The sequence below is a fragment of the Hyperoodon ampullatus genome (genome assembly GCF_949752795.1).
Source record: "Hyperoodon ampullatus genome assembly, chromosome: 13".
Taxonomy (NCBI): Eukaryota; Metazoa; Chordata; class Mammalia; order Artiodactyla; family Ziphiidae; genus Hyperoodon; species Hyperoodon ampullatus.
The window spans coordinates 36,400,928-36,423,442 of record NC_136926.1 but is presented as its reverse complement, the minus strand read 5'-3'; the positions used below and the strand labels follow the sequence as shown (position 1 = coordinate 36,423,442).

General features: G+C 36.2%; 1 protein-coding gene across 1 annotated transcript in view; it reads left to right on the top strand.

Annotated features, from left to right (window-relative positions):
• SMCHD1 (structural maintenance of chromosomes flexible hinge domain containing 1) overlaps positions 1–21,967 on the top strand; it is a gene marked incomplete at both ends in the record, with an annotated part of 126,481 nt that extends 104,514 nt beyond the window's left edge. Inside the window, 7 exons of the mRNA XM_079717929.1 lie at positions 426–548; positions 2,254–2,444; positions 4,241–4,350; positions 4,735–4,805; positions 12,848–13,019; positions 21,410–21,568; positions 21,861–21,967. Of these exons, the coding sequence (XP_079574055.1) occupies positions 426–548; positions 2,254–2,444; positions 4,241–4,350; positions 4,735–4,805; positions 12,848–13,019; positions 21,410–21,568; positions 21,861–21,967 (933 nt within the window). The remainder of the gene's footprint in view (positions 1–425; positions 549–2,253; positions 2,445–4,240; positions 4,351–4,734; positions 4,806–12,847; positions 13,020–21,409; positions 21,569–21,860) is intronic.
• Between the last annotated feature and the right edge of the window lie 548 nt (positions 21,968–22,515).

Below are 22,515 nucleotides of genomic sequence, written 5' to 3'. Positions count from 1 at the left end.
CAGTTTGTGTTTCTAATCTAATGACACCAGTAAATTAAATTAATAATACACCAACTTGAGAACTTGCATTGAAGAAGCCTAAGTGATAATCAGTATATGTTGTGGCAAAGAAAATGAGGGAAAGTAACAAAAGACAATAGATTTTTTTAAAGCTTACATTCTTTATGTGTATAACTCGTAAGTCCTATTATACGTTATATATTTCTTAACTAAGAAGAAAAAGAATCAGTGAGGTTGACTCTTTACATTACTATGATCATATTCTTATAAGAAAGGAATGGCTACTTAGTAACTTTTATGTTCTTGAGTTGTAACTTTATGTTCTCGAGTTGTCTAAATTGTTGGGTTTTCTCTGCTCTTTTCTCTGCCTGGTACACGAGTAACTGTAATTGGCCTTGCAGTTAATTTTTCTTTTTAAATTACAGATGCCACAAATTGAAGCACTTTTGAAGAAAAAGGTATCAGAACAGGAAGAACTAAAGAAAAAACCCAGAAGATCATGTACTCTTCCAAACTATACTAAAGGCAGTGGAGATGTTTTGGGAAAGGTTTGTGTTTAAGCCTTTTAAGAGGCATTACATTTTATTATCTTGTTTTCTATCTGCTTTGGGTGATCCTAGCTCATGGAGCTATGACGATATCGATATTTGGGGATCCCAGGCAGGACAGAGTGGGATTTCATCACACTACTGAGATAGTGTGCAGTTTAAAACCTATGAATTGCTTATTTCTGAAATTTTCATTTAATATTTTCAGACTGCCATTGACTGTGGGTAACTGAAACTGGGGAAAGAGGAGCCACAGATAAGGGGGGACTACTGTACAAGAGTAGACATTGTGATGTTCTCATTGCTAGGACAGGCTTTTGCTACCAGATCAGGTAAGAATGAAGGGTAGATGTGACCATATCAGTGCAATAAATGAGGTTTTGAAATCTGCCACAACATTTCAACCTTGTTGGACTTTGAGCAAGCTTGTGACTAAAATACAGTGGGTTCTCTGTATCCACAAGTTCTTCATCATCAGATTCAACCAACTGCAGATGGAAAATATTTGGGGAAAAATTCCAGAAAGTTTCAAAAACTAAAACTTGAGTTTGTCATATGCTGGCAACTATGTAATGTTTACATTGTATTAGGTATTACAAGTAATTTAGAAATTATTTAAAGTGTACAAGATGGTATATGTAGATACTATGACATTTTATATAAAGGGTTTAACTATCCACAGATTTTAGTATCTGAGGGGGTTCCTGGAACCAGTCCCCTATGGATACTGATGGACTGCTATACAGTTGACCCTTAAACAACATGGGTTTGAACTGTGAGGGTCCACTTATACACAGTTTTTTTTTTTTAAACTGAATACCGACTACAGTGCTGCCTAACGGTTGAGTCCTCGGATGTGAAACTGTGGGTATGGAGGACCGACTGTGAAGTTATATGCAGATTTTCGACTGCTTGGAGGGTCAGTGGCCCTATCCTCCACGTTGTTCAAGGGTCAACTGTATTTGTAAATAGGAGAGTGACTGTTAATTCTAAGCTCTAAAGTGTTTATATAAGCAGAAGAAATGATTCTTATCTGTGATGTTTAGATTTGTTTTCTGAGAAGTCATCTGAGTAAAAGATCTACTTAGAAGGGTATAGTATATAACTATATTTAGGTTTAAGTGTATTTTATGATTACTTTATCAGTTGACACACCCCAATAGTAGAGATATTAAATGTGGGGGAAAAAGTACATCACCTAGCTGATAATATTCCAAATATTTTTATTTGGTTACTTGCAAAATTTACTGTAGTTTAATCTGTGGAACAGTTTGTTTTGTTTTGTTTTGTTTTTGTGTTTTGCGGTACGCGGGCCTCTCACTGTTGTGGCCTCTCCCGTTGCGGAGCACAGGCTCCAGACACGCAGGCTCAGCGGCCATGGCTCACGGGCCTAGCCACTCCATGGCATGTGGGATCTTCTCAGACCAGGGCACGAATCCATGTCCCCTGCATCGGCAGGTGGACTCTCAACCACTGCGCCACCAGGGAAGCCCTGTGGAAGAGTTTTTTTTTTAATTTAATAGCAGAAGAGACAGTTTAATATGTTTAAGCCAGTAAGCTTTTACAGTTTGAGATTTTTTTTTGTTAATTTATGTGAGTGTTTCAAAAAAAGTGTTTTTGCTTTAGACTTGGGCTTTTAAAATATTTAATGTCAAATTTATATATATTTAAAACTTTTTAACTTGATTTTTAAAATGGGTTATAGATTGCACACCTGGCACAAATTGAAGATGATAGAGCTGCAATGGTTATTTCTTGGCATCTGGCAAGTGACATGGACTGTGTGGTCACCCTGACCACTGATGCTGCACGTCGTATCTATGACGAAACCCAAGGTCGTCAGCAGGTGTTGCCCCTTGATTCTATTTATAAGAAGACTCTTCCAGATTGGAAAAGGTTAGAAAAAAGTGAAAGTAATGATTTTTTTCAGAAATTTCTTTTCTATTTTTTATCAAATCGCCGAATTTTAAAATTTTTCTAAAAGATGCTTAAAAAACAGAGAAGTGACTCAAAGTATCTGCATTATTTTTGCCTTCATCACAAATATGATCTTCGTTAAGATCAGTATTGCAGTGTATTTGATCATATATGCTGGCCAAGTTTAATATGCCAATTAAATTATTTGTATGTATGAGAGATACACATACAAGCACACAAACACACAAAACCAAAGCGAATTTTTGGCCTTTGCAACAGGAAGGATGGTAAGATGTCATTATCCTTAACAGAATATGGAACACCTTTATTTGGAGTAAGAGTATAGATACATGTCTTTTGTCCTATTTATGTCGTATGAAAATAAGCAGCCATCATTTAGGTAGAGAAGGTTTCTCTGTTGGAACTGCCATTAGCAAAGTTGAAATATAAGAGACCATCTACTTAGGATGTTACACTTTTTTTTTTTTTAAGGATGTTACATCTTTGTTTTAATATAAATCTGGTTTCTTTAAGTGTTTTCCCATTTACTTTTCAAAATATGTTTTTAGGAAATAACCGTGCAAACCAATTAGGCATTTTTAATCTAAAATTTAAAATATTTTATGTGTTCTCTAATTTTTGGCTATTTTTAAAAATCTACCTTAAAGACTAAAAGAAATGCTAGTAACAAAACAAAAAAATTAAAATGTATAACAGAGTATTGACCAATAATTTTCTCAGATTCTTAAACAAAGTTGGCAAGGTGTACAGTTGGGTAGGTATGGGTACTTGAAGGAGAATGGAAACTAATATTAAGAGCTTACTGTATCATTAAACTAATATTTTATTTCACTTTGTAATCTAAAAATAGATTCAGGAAACAGCTGGAATTTGAACTCAAATCTATCTGCTTCTAAAATCTCCTACTCTGCTACCAGTCAGCACCCATTTTAAACAACATGGGAAATCCTGTCAAATCATAATGACTGTGTTTATAAGGGTAATAATTTTTGTAAAAGTAATTTTACCTCCAGGAGATCCTCTCTTTTTTTTCATAATCCCTGAGGACCAAGTTAAGAATTCTTGGTTTAGGGAAAGTATGAATCTGGTATTTAAGGCTAATGCTTGTTCTAAAAGCTAGTTATTCTCTCTTTCTGGTATTGTGCCTGTTATTGGGATTGAGTTAACTAGCTCTTAAAGCCACCCCAGCCTCTATCCCCTACCTACAAGATTTGGGAAAAGCTACCGTATGTGGAAGGGGAAAGCCTTGACACCCCAGTCAGCCTCCATCTCTTGAATCTCATTGTTATCCCTGGACTTCCGTTGCTCATTCTGTACAGTGTGTCAGAGGACAGGCAGCCAGAGTACTGGGCTGTTTCCCTCTCGTATGCTCAGTCTTGGGCCTTGCCCCTTCCCCCCGTCTATTCTAGGGCCACTCTCCACATGAGACAGTCATATCATTGGCATCCTTGTTTAGGGCCAGCTTGAGAGGCTGCTTCTCTCCTTTCCTTGTCAAACTAAACAAAGGTTAGTTTATATTGATTTTACAAACTAATTTACAATAGCAGTACAGATAAAACTAAGATATTTTTATATGGTAAATATTGTTTTCATTTCTAAAGGCATAACGGTTAATAATTTAGGATTATTACTTGTGCATAGGGAGATGATTAAATGATCACAAAGATAGTCAGTATATTCATATGTTTTTCATAGTATATATATATTTTTTGATTAAAAGTTACATGTTTTGTTTAAATTTTTTTAAAATTCAGGCCTCTGCCTCATTACCGAAATGGAAAATTATATTTTAAACCCATTGGAGATCCCATCTTTGCCCGAGATTTGTTAACATTTCCAGATAACATAGAACATTGTGAAACAGGTAAAGGAAATTATGATGGCTTTTTTTATACAGATGTTACATTTGTGATCCAGATACATAAATTACTGACTATGGAAAATTATGTTCTTATTTAGTTTATATGTGATAGTTTTATTAATATTTACTTCTCTCATTTTTCCTGTTAGAGGAAAATATTGAATAAAATTCTTATGTTATTAGCATTATTTCTAATAAAACTTTGTAATTATGTTGATTTTTTTTAAATATCTCAGTTTTTTAAAAAGTAAGTTTCATGTGCACAATCATTATATTTCAATTTCTGAGTACACAACAGCATGCTCACCACCAGAAGTTTGTGTTAATATTTTAATATGACCAAAAAAGATGTCATAATTTTAATAATTTGTTAACTGAATTTTTTAGTATTTGGTATGCTGTTAGGAGACACCATTATTTTGGATAATTTGGATGCTGCTAATCATTATAGAAAAGAGGTATGTATTTGAATTTTTTTTAATTTGTAGCTCCAATTTTAATGTGTACTTTAAAATTTTAATATATAGCTCTGTATAGAAATAATTTTATTTTAGGATACTTGTGCAAATGACTAAGTAACCTTGTCAAAACCAATTTAAATCCTACAGATTGATAAGCAGCATAAAATTGGGCAAAATATAGGAATGAATTTGCCAAGATGCAAATTAAAATGAGATGTTTATGAAATTGTCCTAAGACTCAAAATCAATAGCTGTTATTGATGGTGGTATTGAAAAAGAGTACACTCAAATAATGTTGTTGGAAATGTAATTTGACGTAGCCCTTGTTTATTAGTTGTTAGGGCTGCTGTAACAAAGCACCACAGACTGGGTAGCTTAACAGTAGAAATGTATTGTCTCACAGTTCTGCAGGCTTAAAACCGAAATTCAAGGTGTGAGAGGGTCAGTTCTTTCCAGGGCTTATGAGGGGAGGGTCTGTTCCATGCCTTTCTCCTTGGCTTGTAGATGGTCATCTTCTCCCTGTGGCTGTTCACAGCTATGCATATCTGTATCCAAATTTCCCTTTTGTATAAGGAAACTACTCATTGGCTTTGAGCCCACTGTTGTGACCTCATTTTAACTTGATTACCTCTGTCTTCAAATAAGGCCACATTTTTGAGGAACTGGGGGTTAGGACATCAACATAGGAATTTTGAGGGACACAGTTCAACCCATAATACTTTTGGAGAGCAGTTTGGCAATATAAATGTTTCTGTTATCTATTGCTACATAACAAACACTTCAGAAGTTAGTGGCTTTAAACAGTAACAACATATATAGTACTCATTTCTCTGTGGGTTTCTCCCAGTAGTGTTAGCTAGTTGCACTGAGATGGTGAAAGCTCCAAAATGCCTCACTCACGTAGCTGGCAGTTGATGCTGGTAGCCATCCGGGATTCAGCTGGAGTTGGCTAGAGGCTCAGCTGGTGCTGTCTGCTGGGGTCATTGTTCTCACCCCCACTCACGGGTGTGTGAGATAATGCCATTAAGGCTTTTAGAAACCTTTTTCTAGCTAAGAGGATCTGGAAAGTAGTGCCTTAAATCTTTCTGAGGTCTTAACATAGGGGCATCCCTCACTTGATTTTTGACTTTGAGGCTACATTTTACTGGCTGTACCCTGGATTTGATCTTAGCCCTGAGGCTTTCCATTTCTTTTTCAAGAACATTTTGTTAGCTGAACAGGCTGGGGAGGAAAAACAGTCCAACCCAGCAAGTTCTGGCTTGGAAATATTTCCTTGAAATTATTTTTGAAAATGAATTAGTTCCTACTTAGTTTATCTCCCACCTATACTGGCTAGTTGATACTGGCTACTGGTTAGGCACTTGGTAGGCTGGCAGACTTAGATCTCTCTATGCAGACCTCTCCTTGTGGTTGCTGGGGCTTTTTCAAATGGCATCTGGGACCTAAGAAGGGAAGTTAGAGCAGTGATGGCAGAAGTTGCAGGTCTCTTAAGTCCCAGCGTCGGGAAGTACATTCGGTTCAGAATCTGGCCAGCCCAGACCCACATCGGGGAGTGGGGAGTTTGTAATAGACTCTTTCCTCTCCATGGGAGGGTCAAAGAAGTTGCCGCCATCTTTGTACCATCACAACGTATTAAAATAATCTATCTTACAGACATGCTCCCACAAGTATATAAAGATATGTACAAGAGTATTCATTAGATGTAAAGCAATTATATTCCAATAAAGATGTTTAAAAAAAATAATATTCATTAGAATATTTAAGAATTTTTAAGACACTTTGGAAGCAGTGTGAAGTCCATCAGTTGGGATTGCACAACTCTACTACAGTAATTTATACAATAGAGTAGTATGTAGCTGTTAAAAAGACATAAAGCAGATTGATATGTCCTAACAAGGAAGACGTACAAAATATATTGTTTTGTTGAAAAGTTGCCAAATGATAATACATAAGATGATGCCCTTTTAAAAATAAGCTTATTATTTGTAATGAGGTGGATGGGCCTAGAGTCTGTCATACAGAGTGAAGTAAGTCAGAAAGAGAAAGACAAATACTGTATGCTGACACATATATATGGAATTTAAGAAAAAAATGTCATGAAGAACATAGGGGTAAGACAGGAATAAAGACACAGACCTACTAGAGAATGGACTTGAGGATATGGGGAGGGGGAAGGGTAAGCTGTGACAAAGTGAAAGAGCGGCATGGACATATATACACTACCAAATGCAAGGTAGATAGCTAGTGGGAAGCAGCCGCATAGCACAGGGAGATCAGCTCGGTACTTTGTGACCGCCTGGAGGGGTGGGATAGGGAGGGTGGGAGGGAGATGCAAAAGGGAGGGGATATGGGAACATATGTGTATGTATAACTGATTAAATTTGTTATAAAGCAAAAAAAATAATAAAAATAAGCTTATATAATTTAAACAAGATGGGAGAATATATTGTATACTGTTGTATATATTAAGAAAGATTATCCCTTCTATATTCTAAGTTTTACTTAATGAGAAAAGAAAGGCAATCTACTGTGAAGAAACACCTTTCAGAGGGCTGATGTAAAGATTTAATAAAATAATAAAATAAGAAATAGAATAAAATTTCAGTAGAGGAATGGTCTCTTTGGATCTGAAATCCAGAGGTCTTTGAATTCTTTGATACAGAAGAAGTATTACATTTAATATGGTGTTAGGGACTTGGAAATAGGTGATAAACATGTATGTAAACACTGTAGGCTTGCAAATTATTATAGCTGAAAGTGAGTTACTTAAGAGAAAACAGAGGTCAGTTTAAAATATGATCCAATACCAATAAATAGTATATTCTAAAGTCATGGATACCTTAAAAATCATATACTCTCACTTTCTAGATGAGAAACCTTAAGTTCAAAACAAATAATGGTTCTCTATCAAGTCATAGTCCTAATTTATGGCAGAAATAGAACTAGTCAGAACAGTTTTTCTTTGGGCCCAGTTAAGAAGAAATAAAAAGTGTCTTGAATTTAGGAGAGCTAAATTAGTGAGATTATTGAAAATTAAACAACTAATTGTGTAAAAGTATGTGGCATCTTCACGAATGGTTCCTTATGAACCTAATAATGGCTCTACTGTGCTATACCAGAAAACAGTTGTGGGTGGAGGAGCTGCTGTATTCAGGTGGTGATTAGCATGCTTGTATGTCCTGAATTATCGGCTAGAAAGCATACCCATTAAGTGTTATGACAACATGGAATCTATTAGGAGAAGATGAGAAGCTTACTAGTGAGCATAGAATTAACAAGTTGGGTAATAATTGGAAGATTCTAGTTAGTTCAGTCCGTTATTTGGATACTTAGTGTGTGTGAGACACAGTGGGGTGCTAGTAAATGTTGAACAACTAGCTCTGGAGAGTGGGGTGGTGGGACCCTGATTTGTAGCTTTTGCCAGCCTCCATAGTGTGAATACTCATATCATAGCTGACTTCCAGCTGCCTACGTTTGGTCATTGAATGAGGCGTTCAGGAGACCCGGTTCTCATGACCAGTAAATGCTGGCTCCAGCATATCACTAGGCACAGCACTAACTAGGCACTGAGGGTTATGCAAAGGTGGACTAGACAGCTAGGGTAGCCAAAGGAAATTCTAGCAGAGGTAAACTAAAAGGCCATTTCAAAAAGCTAGTTCTGGCTATATATCATTAAGATACATATCTTACTGTATGAACTGGCAAGAAAGTAAGAATTCTAAGTGAAGGTGGGAACCCAGAGAGATAAACATAACAGTGAAGCCAGATTTTGCTTTAAGAACATTTGTCAAACTAATGGAACTTGAACATCAATTTGCACTCCCTTGAAAGGCTCAGAGGGTAAGACATACCAAAGTAGGGAATCTGATCAAAGACCTCTTTCCCAGTAAACTGGAACCCCCCCAAAGGGCTAAACCCCTTAGTATAAGACTGAACAAAAGAAATAAACTTGCCCCCTCCATCTCAACTCCAAGTGCTTCTAGAGACTGTAAGAAAATTGCCCTTCTTGAACTTCAGCACTAAGTGGAAAAGAAAAAGAACTATTTTCCTAGAGAATGCATTAATAAGCAAATCGGCTGTCGTGTATGTTTGCAACCTGCATTCATAATACTTGAATGGTCTGAAAAACTTCAAGGTAAAAGTTTGATTTCATCTGGTGCTGGCCTGATAGTGTCCTTAGATATCTGATCAGAGCAAACACAAATTCTAAAAGAAGTCACCTTTATCTTAAAACTGAAATAATTTTCATATTGAACATAAGAGCAAATATTTTAAGGTATATTTTAAATATATAAATATTAATATTTAGGAAATATTAAATATTTATTGAAATATGTATTAATATATTTTATAATATATTTTAAGAAATGAAAGTGTTGAAAAGAAGATAAGAGCAAGTAGACTTGAAAAAGTCAAATAGAGCATCTAAAAATAAAAAATATAATAAAAATTAAATACTGGGCAGACTTAACAGCTTAATAGAGAATTTAGTGAATTGGAAGATAGGTCAGAAAAATTATCCAGACTGCAGCCCAGAGAGAAGGAATGTAAGAGAAAGAGGCTGAGTAGTCACTAAGGATAGAATGAGAAAATCTTTTTTAAAAGTCTAAACAGAGTGCCAAGAAGAGGAGAATAAAAGGATCACAGGTAATACCTGAAGAACTAATGGCTGAAAACTTTTAAGAACTGATGAAAGACACCAATCCATAGCTTCAAAAAAAAGTAAGAGGGACTTCCCTGGCAGTCCATTGGTTAAGATTTCACCTTTCAGGACTGCCTGGTCCAGTGGTAAAGAATATGCCTTCCAATGTAGAGGAAGCTTGTTCGATCCCTGGTCGGTGAACTAAGATCCCACATGCTGCGGGGCAGCTAAGCCCGCACACCTCAACTGGAGAGCCTGCGTGCTGCAAACTACGGAGTCCACACTCTCTGGACCCTGTGTGCCACAACTAGAGTGAGAAAACCCGCACGCCACAACCAGAGAGAAACCCGCGCACCACAGCTAGAGAGAAGCCCACGTGCCACAACTAAGACCTGCCTGATGTAGCCAAAAAAAAAATTTCATCTTCCAGTGCAGGGGTGTGGGTTCAGTCCCTGGTCCGGGAGCTAATATCCTACATGCCTCGTGGCCAAAAAACCCCCACCAAAAACAGAAGCAATACTGTAGCAAATTCAATAAAGACTTTAAAAATGGTCCACATCCAAAAAAAATTTTTTTTTAAGTAACAGCATATGTGACAAAAGCGGAGACAGCATTTGTTCCTCATAATTGGTATAGCACAGCAGTCCCCAACCTTTTTGGCATCAGGGACCGGTTTTGTGGAAGACAGTTTTTCCAGGGATGGGTTGGGAGGGAGGGGATGGTGCCAGGCGGTAATGCGAGTGATGGGGAGCGGCAGAGGAAGCTTCGCTCACTTGTCCACTGTTCACCTTCTGCTGTGCTGCTTGGGGGTTGGGGACACCTGGAACGGCACATACTGATTTATTTGCTTCCAAAGTTCTTAATGAGGTCACTCCACCTATTAAATATTGTTTTAAAGCTCTTCTAAGAAAAGGCTGTTATGACATCTCTTGGTGATTTTGTTAGGTTTCAGTAGTCTTTGTTATCATTTTCTCTTCCTAAATTCTTCATGCCATTTATACTACTTCAACCCCTTGTTGATTCCATCCCTTGCTAATCCTTACAGCAGTTGTGAATAAGTATTGCCCAGAACTGTAGCACTGTTGTTCACTCAGTGAATTTGTAAAAGCTGTCATGATCTTTTTTGTCCTAATATAGTGCCTAGTGAGGACTGAAGTTTCTTTTAATGGTAAATTATAGTAAAATACATATAACAAAATGTACCATCTAAACCATTTTTAAGTGTACCGTTCAGTAGTGTTAATTACATTCACATTGTTGTACAACCAATCTGCAGAACTCTCTTTTTGTAAAACTGAAACTCTGTACCCATTAGATAGCAACTTGTCGTTTCCCCTTTCTTCCATGCCATTTGAGAATTGAAAAACTGTCCCTTCTGCCAGAGGCCTGTAACTCATACTGTCAGTGAGTGTGTTAACAAGAAAATAGACAAGAAATTTGAGTGTGTTTGTTATTTAAGATGGTACTAATAAATCTGTAAAAACATTGCCTGAAATTTGATAATTTAATAAGAATAATTTAATTTACTATATATTATATAATTTAATAATAATAATATGGTAATAGTACATTAATTTAGTCTGTATTTTTAGTGTTCACTTTTAGGAAACATACAAATCCAAACCAAAACTAAGAAAGTAAGGTGTGATAGTTTGTTTCACTAAAAGATTCATTTCACCAAAGAATTCACCACAGATTTTCTTGAAATAGACATTCTGTTGCATTTAAATTTTATAAAAGTATCCAGTTTGATGGCAAAATACCTGTAAATTACCTTGGAATTATATTAAAAGAATAAATACTAGTCATGATTTTCTATTACATGTCCTATTGCTTTTCATTTTTAAAAATTATATTTTATTTAATCTTTTATAATTCAGAAACTACTTAATCCACAGTATTAGATTGGATTAGGTGTTTTTACATGTTATTAAATTATTCTTCTTTAGTCATTTTTTTAATGTATGCATTGTTTCATTATGTGGATGTGCCATAATTTATTTATGTAACTTATTGAAACATGCAAGTTTCATATTTTTCATTATTAAAACAATGTTTTCAGTGCACATTGTTCACATCTGTGATGATTTTTTTCAGAATATTCTTAGAAGTGGAATTGCTGGGTCATGCAAAATGTTAAGCTTTTTTTTAATATATATATTTATTTTATTTATTTTTGGCTGCGTTGGGTCTTCATTGCTGTGCGTGGGCTTTCTTTAGTTGTGGCGAACGGGGTGCTCTTTGTTGTGGTGCATGAGCTTCTCATTGACATGGCTTCTCTTTGCTGGGGAGCACGGGCTCTAGGCGCGTAGGCTTCAGTAGTTGTGGCTCTCGGGTTCTAGAGTGCAGGCTCAGTAGTTGTGGCACACAGACTTAGTTGCTCCGAGGCATGTGGGATCTTCCCAGGCCAGGGCACAAACCCGTGTCCCCTGCATTGGCAGGCGGATTCTTAAGCACTGTGCCACCAGGGAAGTCCCTAACTGTTAAGCTTTTAAACACTTGTCACATTTGCTTTGAGAAAGGCTGTCCCAGAGCAGATTAGTACAAGAAGACCCTTTCTCCAACATCCTGTGGTGTGTGTGTGTATGTATGTGTGTGTGTGTATGTATTTTAACATTTTTGAGTAGTGAAAATATCTCATTTGAATTCTACTTCAAGTTATTTCACTTCCACTTCTGGTTACCAGTGAAGTTGAACGTTTTATTTTTGTATATCCTAGACCTTTATTTGAAAGAATATTCTTGAAGATAATAAAATACTAAATCTAGTGTTTTTCTTTTATTCTCTGACTTCTCTGAAGAATTTAGTTCTTGACTAACACTTTCTACTTCCCTTTCCATGACTTAGGTTTTACTATATAATTCTAGTTCCCCCAATTCTCAACACACTAGCTCTTTTTCCTCCTGCAACTGAACTCATAGTATTGTCCTCTGAAGATTTGTCCCTTTGCTTTTGAGTTTGTATTCTCTTCGGTCTAATATAATATCCTTTTTGCTAGCCTTTGGTCATCTGGAAAACTTATGTCTAACAGAAGGAAACTGAGCTAGTGATACAGGCTGGGTACTGCCTTGGGTTTCAGAAGCACACAGGTCTCTGGCTTGTCCCTCTCTCTTCCTTCCTCTTATCAATCAAGCCATCAATCAGGTCATCAATTTCACTTTTTTCCATTTGTGTTGTCACTATTCTAGTTCAGGCTAACACTTGAGAAGTAGTCTAATTCATCTCCCTGCCTCTGTTTTTTCTCCCAGTCATCTTACACATCACTAGGTAATTAATTTTGTGAAAATACTACCATGATCATGTCATTTCTTATCTCAGAACCCTTAAGTGATTTCTCTTAGAGCAGTTGAAATAAGTTTTATAGACTCGCTAATTAATATCCATTTACTTACAATAGGTTGTTAAAATTACACACTGTCCTACACTGCTGACCAGAGATGGAGATCGCATTCGAAGTAATGGAAAGTTTGGGGGCCTTCAGAATAAAGCTCCTCCAATGGATAAACTTCGGGGAATGGTCTTTGGAGCTCCAGTACCAAAACAGTGCCTGATCTTAGGGGAACAAATAGGTAGGTTAAATAAGTACTTAATAATTTCTCATTTGATTTTAACCCTTTATTTGGACCTTGTTTATCGAGACTCTAACATCAAAAGGTAACCAGTAACGGATATGAATAAGATGTTTTTGTCCAGTACTTTCAGCTTTCTTACACCAAATAGTTTTGAAATACGTATATAGGAAGTAGGTTTTCCTTCATATTTTCATTCTTATCTTGAAGTAAAAGATTCCCTTGTTGAGGAAACCAGTATGTCATCAAATCATAATACTTCTTTTTATATCAAAGTTGGTAACTATCTAGATATATCTTTTTTAGTGTGTGTGACATGTGACCTCCCTCCCCCATTTTCCCTTCTGCAGGCTGTGTCCCCTTGTTTCTAGTTGACCAATATAATTGTCTGTACGTCTGTGCTCTGAAGTGCTTATACTTTATAGGAGGGTCCCCTGCAGGCCATCATCTAAGAGCCTGTTTGCTCTTAATTTTATATACTTCTAATACACTTGGATATCTACTTTTCCAGCAAAAAGTAGTTTGTTGTTAACTTTAAAAATATATAGTAAATTGTAATAAAATACATATAACAAAGTTTATCATCTTAATTATTTTTACATGTACAGTTCACTAGTGTTAAGTACATTCACACTCCTCTGCCTCCAATCTTCAGAAGTCTTTTCCTGCCCCTGGCAACTGCCCAGGTTTCTGTCTCCGTGAATTGACTCCTGTAGGCGCCTCATGTATGTGGAATCAGAGTCTTAGCCCTTCTGTGACTGGCTTACGTCACTTAGTATAATGTCCTCCGGGCGCTTCAGTGTTGTAATATGTGTCAGAATTTCTTTTTAAGACTGAATAATATTCTATTGTGTGTATATACCACATTTTGTTGTTAATTTTTTTAAGTGTAATATACATAGAGAAAAATGCACATTTCATAAATATACAGGTTTTTCACAAAATGAACACTGCTTCTGTATTAAGAAATAGAACATATCAGCCCCACAAAAGGCTTCTCAGGGCTCTTCGAGTCACAGCCCGACCCCCTCTCCAAAGGATAACAACTTTCTTGACTTAAAAGATCATAGTTTAGTTTTTCCCATTTTTGTACTTTACGTAGATGGAATTATGCAATCCATGCTTTTTTGTGTGTCTGGCTTTGTTGAACACTGTGTATGTAGTTGTAGTTCATTTTAATTGCAGGATAGTATCCCACTGTGTACATATACCACAGTTTATTTCTTTATTATTCTGCTGTTGAAGAATTTGGGTAGTATCCAGTTTGGTGTTATTACTTCAGCCCCCAGCAATGTTTAAAATAGTAATTGAGAAAGATGGTAGGATATGTCATATTTTCTTTTATGAGATAGGTGCAGCTGCAAGAGGAGACACAAGAGAGGCTCAGGAAAACAAAGTTTATTATACTCACAGGTCCTAGGGACAGGAGGCACAGCCTGCCACACAGGGGCCATATGGAAGAACACCAGGGTGGTCAGGAGGCAGAAGACAGGAGCAAGGAGAGTACTTCAGCCACAGCCTTTACTGGGGTCTCTGCAGCAAAGGGATGACAAGGTCAACAGTTTAGGGTTGACCTGCTTGAATAATTGCAGTGGTCTTTGGGCTCTAGGCGTGGTTTCTAGCTAGTTGCCTGGTACCTGGCTCTGAGATGATTAAGGCAGAGGAATGTTACTCCTTGGGGTGCAGGTGCCAGATAGAGGAAGCTTGGCTCTGGATTGGTTAGTTTGTGTATAAAAGGTATGCTAGACCCTTAGCTATCTCTAAGAATTGGCTTGTCCCAGGCAAGGCAATTCTCGCCAGCCAGAAAGGCTTTTTTTAAGATGTCAAAACATCATAATATACAGAAAGTTTAAATTATAAACAATACAGAGTTTCATACTTCTGTTAATGATGGCAGTGAATGCATGAAAAAGTCTTCTCTATAGAAAATAAGTGAACATCTAAACAAACTTTTAAGAAATAAGAGAAAACAATTTAGTTAGAGGCAGTGAATCAGCATACAAACCCTCAACCCTTACCACTCCAGCACTACAGTTTATGGCAGTGGATCCCAAACTAAAAGGAATTACCTGTGGAACTTTAAAAATGCACAGGTATTTTTGACAGAATTTCCAGTTTACCTGGGCATCTGACTGTCAGTATAACAGTAAGGCCTTATCTATAGATCTTTGGGATGAAAAGATTATAATTAAAGATTTCTGTGCCCTATTGGTTTGTCAAACATGTAAAGTTAACAGATAATGCAAGGACTTAAAAAATACAACAGTTACTTTTTCTTCTTGATAAATATCTTCAAAGATACACTCCACATACAGACTAATGATTCAACAATCAGCACTCAAATATTAGACAAACGGTTTGAAAAATCAAATGAGACAATTTAAGATTACTGGATATGTATAAGGTACTTTTTTTGGTTTGTTTTTGTGTTTTTTTGCGGTATGTGGGCCCCTCACTGTTGTGGCCTCTCCCGCTGCGGAACACAGGCTCCGGAAGTGCGGGCTTAGTGGCCATGGCCCACGGGCCCAGCCGCTCTGCAGCATGTGGGATCTTCCCAGACCGGGGCACGAACCGGTGTCCCCTTCATTGCCAGACGAACTCTCAACCACTGCGCCACCAGGGAAGCCCAGGCCTGACCACTTTTAAGTGAAACAGGAATGTATTGGAAAGAATGTGGAGGAAATCACACATTCAAAGGAGATTGGAAACAGCCAAGACAAAAACAAGGATGGCTCTGGGACATTCAGCAGCCTGAGCTCCTTGCATCTTCACCTAGAAGGGCATCTCTTAACATGACTCAGAGCCCGCAACTCCTAGGAGATAGAAGTTCCCTCTGGAATCAGCCAGCCATAGTAAGGATCAGATAGAACAGAGCTTTGAGGAAACTCTTCCTTGTGTATCATGGGATTGTTTGCAGAGAAAAAGCAATTTTGAACTAGACTACCACCACAAAAATTGCCTGCTTACTAGCACAATTAAAAGCAGAGTGTCGGGCTTCCCTGGTGGCACAGTGGTTGAGAGTCCGCCTGCCGATGCAGGGGACACGGGTTCGTGCCCCGGTCCAGGAAGATCCCACATGCCGCGGAGCGGCTGGGCCCGTGAGCCATGGCCGCTGAGTCTGCACATCCGGAGCCTGTGCTCCGCAACGAGAGAGGCCACAACAGTGAGAGGCCCACGTACCGCAAAAAAAAATAAAAGCAGAGTGTCTTCTAATTTTGCTTAGACCGTGTTTTGCATTATAGCATTTGATATGAGATAATGAAGTAAGAGCAAATAAATTTAGAGCATAAAACAGAAGAAAAAGACGAGTATTTACATGTTGTAAAATAAGATGATTAGAAATAAGACCTTGAATAACATGTGAATACATGAAGTTCTTTCATTTAAAGACATTCAGATTTTAAAAATCTAGTACTAGGATATATTAAAAATAGCTGCCATTTATTGAGTGCTTAACATGTGCCAGGAAGTAAAGTTAAATAAAGTGAGTAAAGAGAAGTGTGGAAATTTAAATGACATGAGAAGCCACATGGTCCGTAAGCCATAGAACAGAACTCAAACCCAGAGCCAGCTGTACCTGAAGGCTAATCTCTCCATGACACTGCTTTATATCTTTTATAAGAAACTCCCTTCTACACCAATACAGTGTAAAATTAAAGAATTAACAAAGATGAAATGTAAACATTGAATAGACGAAATCACAAGTAACAGTATTAGTGTCAAAGTTAACTTCAAGGCAATGACACTAAAAGGACAAAGATAGATTCATTTTGATAACAGATATATTCCATACTAGAGGTCCAAAAGTTAATTAACTTGATGCAATAAATTATATAATCAAATTTCTTAAAACTGTTGATTATACAGAGGCAGAAATATTGTTATGAGAAACCATTAATCCATGACAGGTCGTTAGTAAAAAAACAAGGAATTTTCTACCTAATAAGTTGTAATACCAGTACCTTCTTAGGTAAGAAGGTAATATGTCACAAAAAATGGCCATAAATTCAGTTGATCAAATTGCTACTCAACTACAATGAGACTACAAATTACAAAAAGCAAAATTTACTTAGGATAGTAACAGAACTAAAAAACTTTATTTCTTTCCTCCCAAAGTAAGCTCAAATAGTGGATATTTAGAAACAACTATTTTGTCAAAAAAAAGTTTAAATATTAAAAAGAATGAGAATATTACACATTATACATAGGAGGCATGAAGACAGCTGAGATCAGATGTAAACCTACAGGCTTAACACTTTTCTTATTAAATGAGAAAAACAAATTAACCATTCAACTCAAATGGGAAAAAATACATCTCAAGAAACAAGTACAGGGCTTCCCTGGTGGCGCAGTGGTTGAGAATCTGCCTGCTAATGCAGGGGACACGGGTTCGGGCCCTGGTCTGGGAGGATCCCACATGCCGCGGAGCAACTAGACCCGTGAGCCACAACTACTGAGCCTGCGCTCTGCAACAAGAGAGGCCACGATAGTGAGAGGCCCGCGCACCGCGATGAAGAGTGGCCCCCACTTGCCACAACTAGAGAAAGCCCTCGCACAGAAACGAAGACCCAACACAGCAAAAATAAAATAAAATAAAAATAAATAAAAATAAATTAATAAAAAACTCCTACCCAAAAAAAAAAAAAGAAGAAAGAAACAAGTACAACCAAATGGATTGCAAAATAGAAAACCCTTGTATTGAATATATAATTTGTAAAGACAGTCTTTGGGCAAAAATAAATACAATAGGAGTAATGGCTCAAAGGATGCATTCAGATATAGAGATTTCTTAGGTTTTCATAAAATTATAAATACATTTAGCATGTCCAAATAAAGTGGACTAAATTCTAGAAAATTGCAAATGAACAAAATTGATTTAAATAAGGAAGAAAACTTATACAGACCATTGCCTGAAGAAGTGTTCAAAAAGTTAACTCCATCGTATAGGTTTTTCATAAGTGAATTTCAAATAAAATTTGTTGCAGACTATAGATAAATATGGAGATCACTCAGGGCATCTTACGAAACTAATAACAAACCTATTTCCCAAATTGCACAGGCAAAGAAAACTTATAGTACCACCATTCTTCAGCTGTGTTCAGGAAGTTCTTAGCACAGTTGAAAAGAAATAAGAAAGTTTAATCTTGAAAGGAACACTTTTATTTTAATGTTCCCTTATCTACAATGGTTTTGCCCCAGATATGTTCATGGCTTGATTCTTTTCCTTCCAGTTCTATACTTTAATGTCACACCTTCAGGGACTTCCCTGATCAGCCTATCTAAAATAGAAACACCCACCTTGGAGAGAAGGGCTTTTTGACAGACAAGTACTGGCACATGTGAGAAAACATTTTATAGTTAATTTTTTTAAAGTTTACATAAAAATTTTAAAGCACCTTGAAGAAAATGGAAGGGCAAATGACAAACTGGGGAAAATTGCATATATGGTAGACAAAGGTGTTATAGTCTTATTATTAAAAGCAACCTTTAAAAATCAAGAAAGAAGACAAAGACTAATAGAAAAATCGGTGGATAACATGAATAAGCAATTTTCAAGAGAATAATAATAGTTACTATTTGAGGGCTTATTATGTCCCACATACATTGTTAAGGTTGTCACTTGAATTATTTCATTTACTGCTGTTCTCATTTTACAGATGAGGAATTTCAACCTCATAATGTTAGATATGTAAGGCAATTATACTCCAATAAAGATGTTTTAAAAAAAAAAAAAGGATAACTTTGCCAAGTTCAGGACAGTGTATGTGTTCATTTACACAGTGACACAAAAGAGTAGAAAGAAAAATGTGTTTTTTCCTGAATTACATAATTGAGATAATTTACTTCTCTGTTATCCTTTTCTATATATTTTTCCAGATCTGCCTCAGTGAACAATGTGTCACCTAAAAATTAAGTGACAAAATTTACGAGAACTTCTGCTCTGATTTGTTCCCAAAGATGTATCCCCTGGATACATTGAAATAATCTATATATCTTTCTTAATACATAGCATAGAGAAATAAACACACTGTAATTTGAGCTTTTGTCCCTTTACATGAACTAATTTTTAATTTAATTTTATTTTAATTTTAAGCTACACTAACTTTTTTTTTTTTAATATTTATGTATTTATTTAGGTTGTGCCGTGTTTTAGTTGCGGCACACAGGGTCTTTGTTGCGGCATGTGAACTCGTAGTTGTGGCATGCATGTGGGATCTAGTTCCCTGACCAGGGATTGCACCCCGGCCCCCTGTATTGGGAGCGCGGATTCTTACCCACTGGACCACCAGGGAAGTCCCTAATTTTTTATTTTAAAGTATTTTGCTGTTTTCACAGTAAAGCATCATTAATTTTTTTCCTAGATAATTCAAATTTTCAGACAACATATAATGTTAGAGTTCTAAAATCATTTATAAACAGAATTAAATATGAATTTTTAGTTTTTCTCTTTGGCAAAATTTTATTAAATGACTTAGAAAAGACTTTTATAGACACTATGGTAAATAGAAACTACATTTCATATACAAAAAATTGGGAATTGCTAAGGCATATTAAATTAAGTTGCTTCTGTCCACCTTATGCATAAAATATGAACTTAATATTAGTGCTCCATGTAATAGGAAGTATTTAATAATCCATCTTTCAGTTTATAAATAACAAGTTGACTTAATGTTCTGTTAAAGCTTTTGAACATACTTTTTCTTGAGTATTTAAAAGGTAAAAGAACCTCATAACTAACTTATGTTAAGAAGTAGGATTTCAACCGTTAGCGACTTGAAATTTTTGTGTATCGTCTTCTGAATTAGGCAGCATCCCTGACATATGGATCTGCACATAATTTTGTAATTCATTCACATACAAAATAAATATAATTTTATGCATATAGAAAACATAACTTTAACATGAAATTAGAAATACTATCAAACCAGAAAACCAGACATTTTTAGTTACCTTTGAGTTCCCAGTAAATCATAAAGAGTTAAGAAACATAAGGACCTTGTCATCACTCAGTTACACATATGGAATTCATATTTAAATATATGAATATTCTCATAAGTGTTCACAGGTGTGTGTTTGTTCACTCATTCCCAGAATGCTTGATAGTTTTTTAAAAATACTGTTATTGACCCTTAAAGTATAGAATATCTCATATCTCGTGTACCCTGACTCAAATAATTTCTTCCACAGTTTTATATGTAAACCCACTGTATATGTTTATTAAACATTTGGGTGTTTGTATGCCCATTCCCATGAATATTGATAATCTTTGTGTGACTAGAGTCTCAAAGGGTCAGATAGTAAATTTCTTAGGCTCTGTGAGCCAGGAGGCAAAATTGAGGGTGTTATAAACATATTTATATAACCATTTAGAACGTAATCATTTAAAACTGTATAAACCCATTCTTGGCCCATAGACTACATAGTTTGCTGACCCCTGGACTAAAGTATAGTCAATGTATTTAATTTTTGGTGTCTAATAAATCATACAAACAGGCAATAAATAGTCTCAAACTTGACCAATGTAATAAGTTTTTTAACAAAGTAATGCAAGTTAAGCTTTCTGAAAATTAAGTATCCAAGAGTGTTTTTGAAAGCCGTGTTTAAGGTAGTGATCATGTCTGTTGGAAGCAGTGATTTTCTTTTTTTTTCTTTCACATCTTTATTGGAATATAAATGCTTTACAGTGTTGTTACAATGTTAGTTTCTGCTGTACAACAAAGTGAATCAGCTATATGTATACATATATCCCCATATCCCCTCCCTCTTGAGCCTCCCTCCCACTCTCCCTATCCCATCCCTCTAGAAAGTCACAAAGCATCAAGTTTATCTCCTTGTGCTATGTAGCAGCTTCCTACTAGCCATCCATTTTACATTTGGTAGTGTATATATGTCAGCTACTCTCTCACTTCATCCCAGCTTCCCCTCCCCCCCGTGCCCTCAAGTACGTTCTCTACGTCTGCATCTTTATTCCTGCCCTGCCACTATGTTCATCAGTACTGGGAAGCAGGGATTTTCTAATAATGCTATATTTAGTGCATTCTTACCCTTCTCACAAATTTCTGCGGCGTTAGATTGAAAACTGAGTATCAAACAGGATGTAAACACTGACTGAGAGAGTGATTTAATTCAGAGTGCTTTTATATAGAAAACTTTCCTGACACAGAAATTTATTAAAGTCAAGCAGCTGAAGAAAATTAATATTTAGCAAGCACCAGTCTTGTGCTGGGGTCTAAACTGTGCTTTTTTATTTTATTTGTTTACACCGAACGTTAAAAGTAGTTCCCACATGTTACTATAACAACACTCAGTGTTACTGATTCTTCTTTTCTAAAACACTGCTTTGATATGATATCAGTACTTTTAATCGAATGTCTTTGGTTTCTTTGCAGATCTTCTTCAGCAGTACCGCACTGCTGTGTGCAGGTTGGGCAGTGTGAACAAGGACCTTAACGGGCAGTTGGAATACCTTCACACTCCAGATATGAAGAAGAAAAAACAGGAACTTGATGAACAAGAGAAGAATCTCAAACTGATAGAGCAAAAACTAGGTATTGTACTTTCTTTTAACATCTTTCTCTGCATGAAGGTAGTGTTCATGATTAGAGAGAGTTCAGCTACAAGAAAAAAGCATGCGAATGATCCAGAACTTAAATTACAGACACTCTTGACCTCCAAGTTAACTGACAAATGTTTGTAAGCTGTTCGGTCAGCAAGAGTAGTAAGAATCATTCTCAGTATTATTTATTAATTACTCTTCTATAAATTAAGACATTCACTTATATTGCTTATAATAATTCCAATCTTTTAAAGGATAATTTTCTACATTTTCTGTCTTTACAGGTATGACTCCCACACGTAAGTGTAATGACTCACTGCGTCATCCAATGACAGAATGTCCAATTCCTCCTAAGAGAATGAGAAGAGAAGTTACAAGACAAAATAGGTGAGTCTACTATGACCCGAAAGTTACGATTGCTTAGTTTGTCAAGGTTTTGGCTCTTTATACTTTAAATATAGCATGAGGGTATTTTACCCACCTTGAACCAGAATTAATTTTGTTTCTTTTTAACTGAACTGAGTGATGATGGATAATGAAGATAAGATGTAATCATTATTTTCTCCTAGGATGCTCCAGTTTTCTAAATGATTTTTGCAAATAATTTGGAAACTTTCTGATACACTGCATTCTGCTTCATAGGATCAGCAACTTAAGTATAGAATATAGAATATGCAGAATCATTTGTACATTACTCATATAAAAGTTGCTTATGATATGTGGTTTGGAAAATCAGATACCATTTATATAGCTCACCAAGAAGCCACCAAAGCCATCTGCATCCTAACTCAGTGAAGAAAATTGTCTGTTTCAGAATAGATGCTAGTAAGGCCATCCCACAGAAAGATACCATAGTACTGGGATTTATTATACATTATTTCAAAAGGTTCAAATATAGACTCTGCCTGAATAAGTTTCTCGTATTGACCTTTGAGGAGT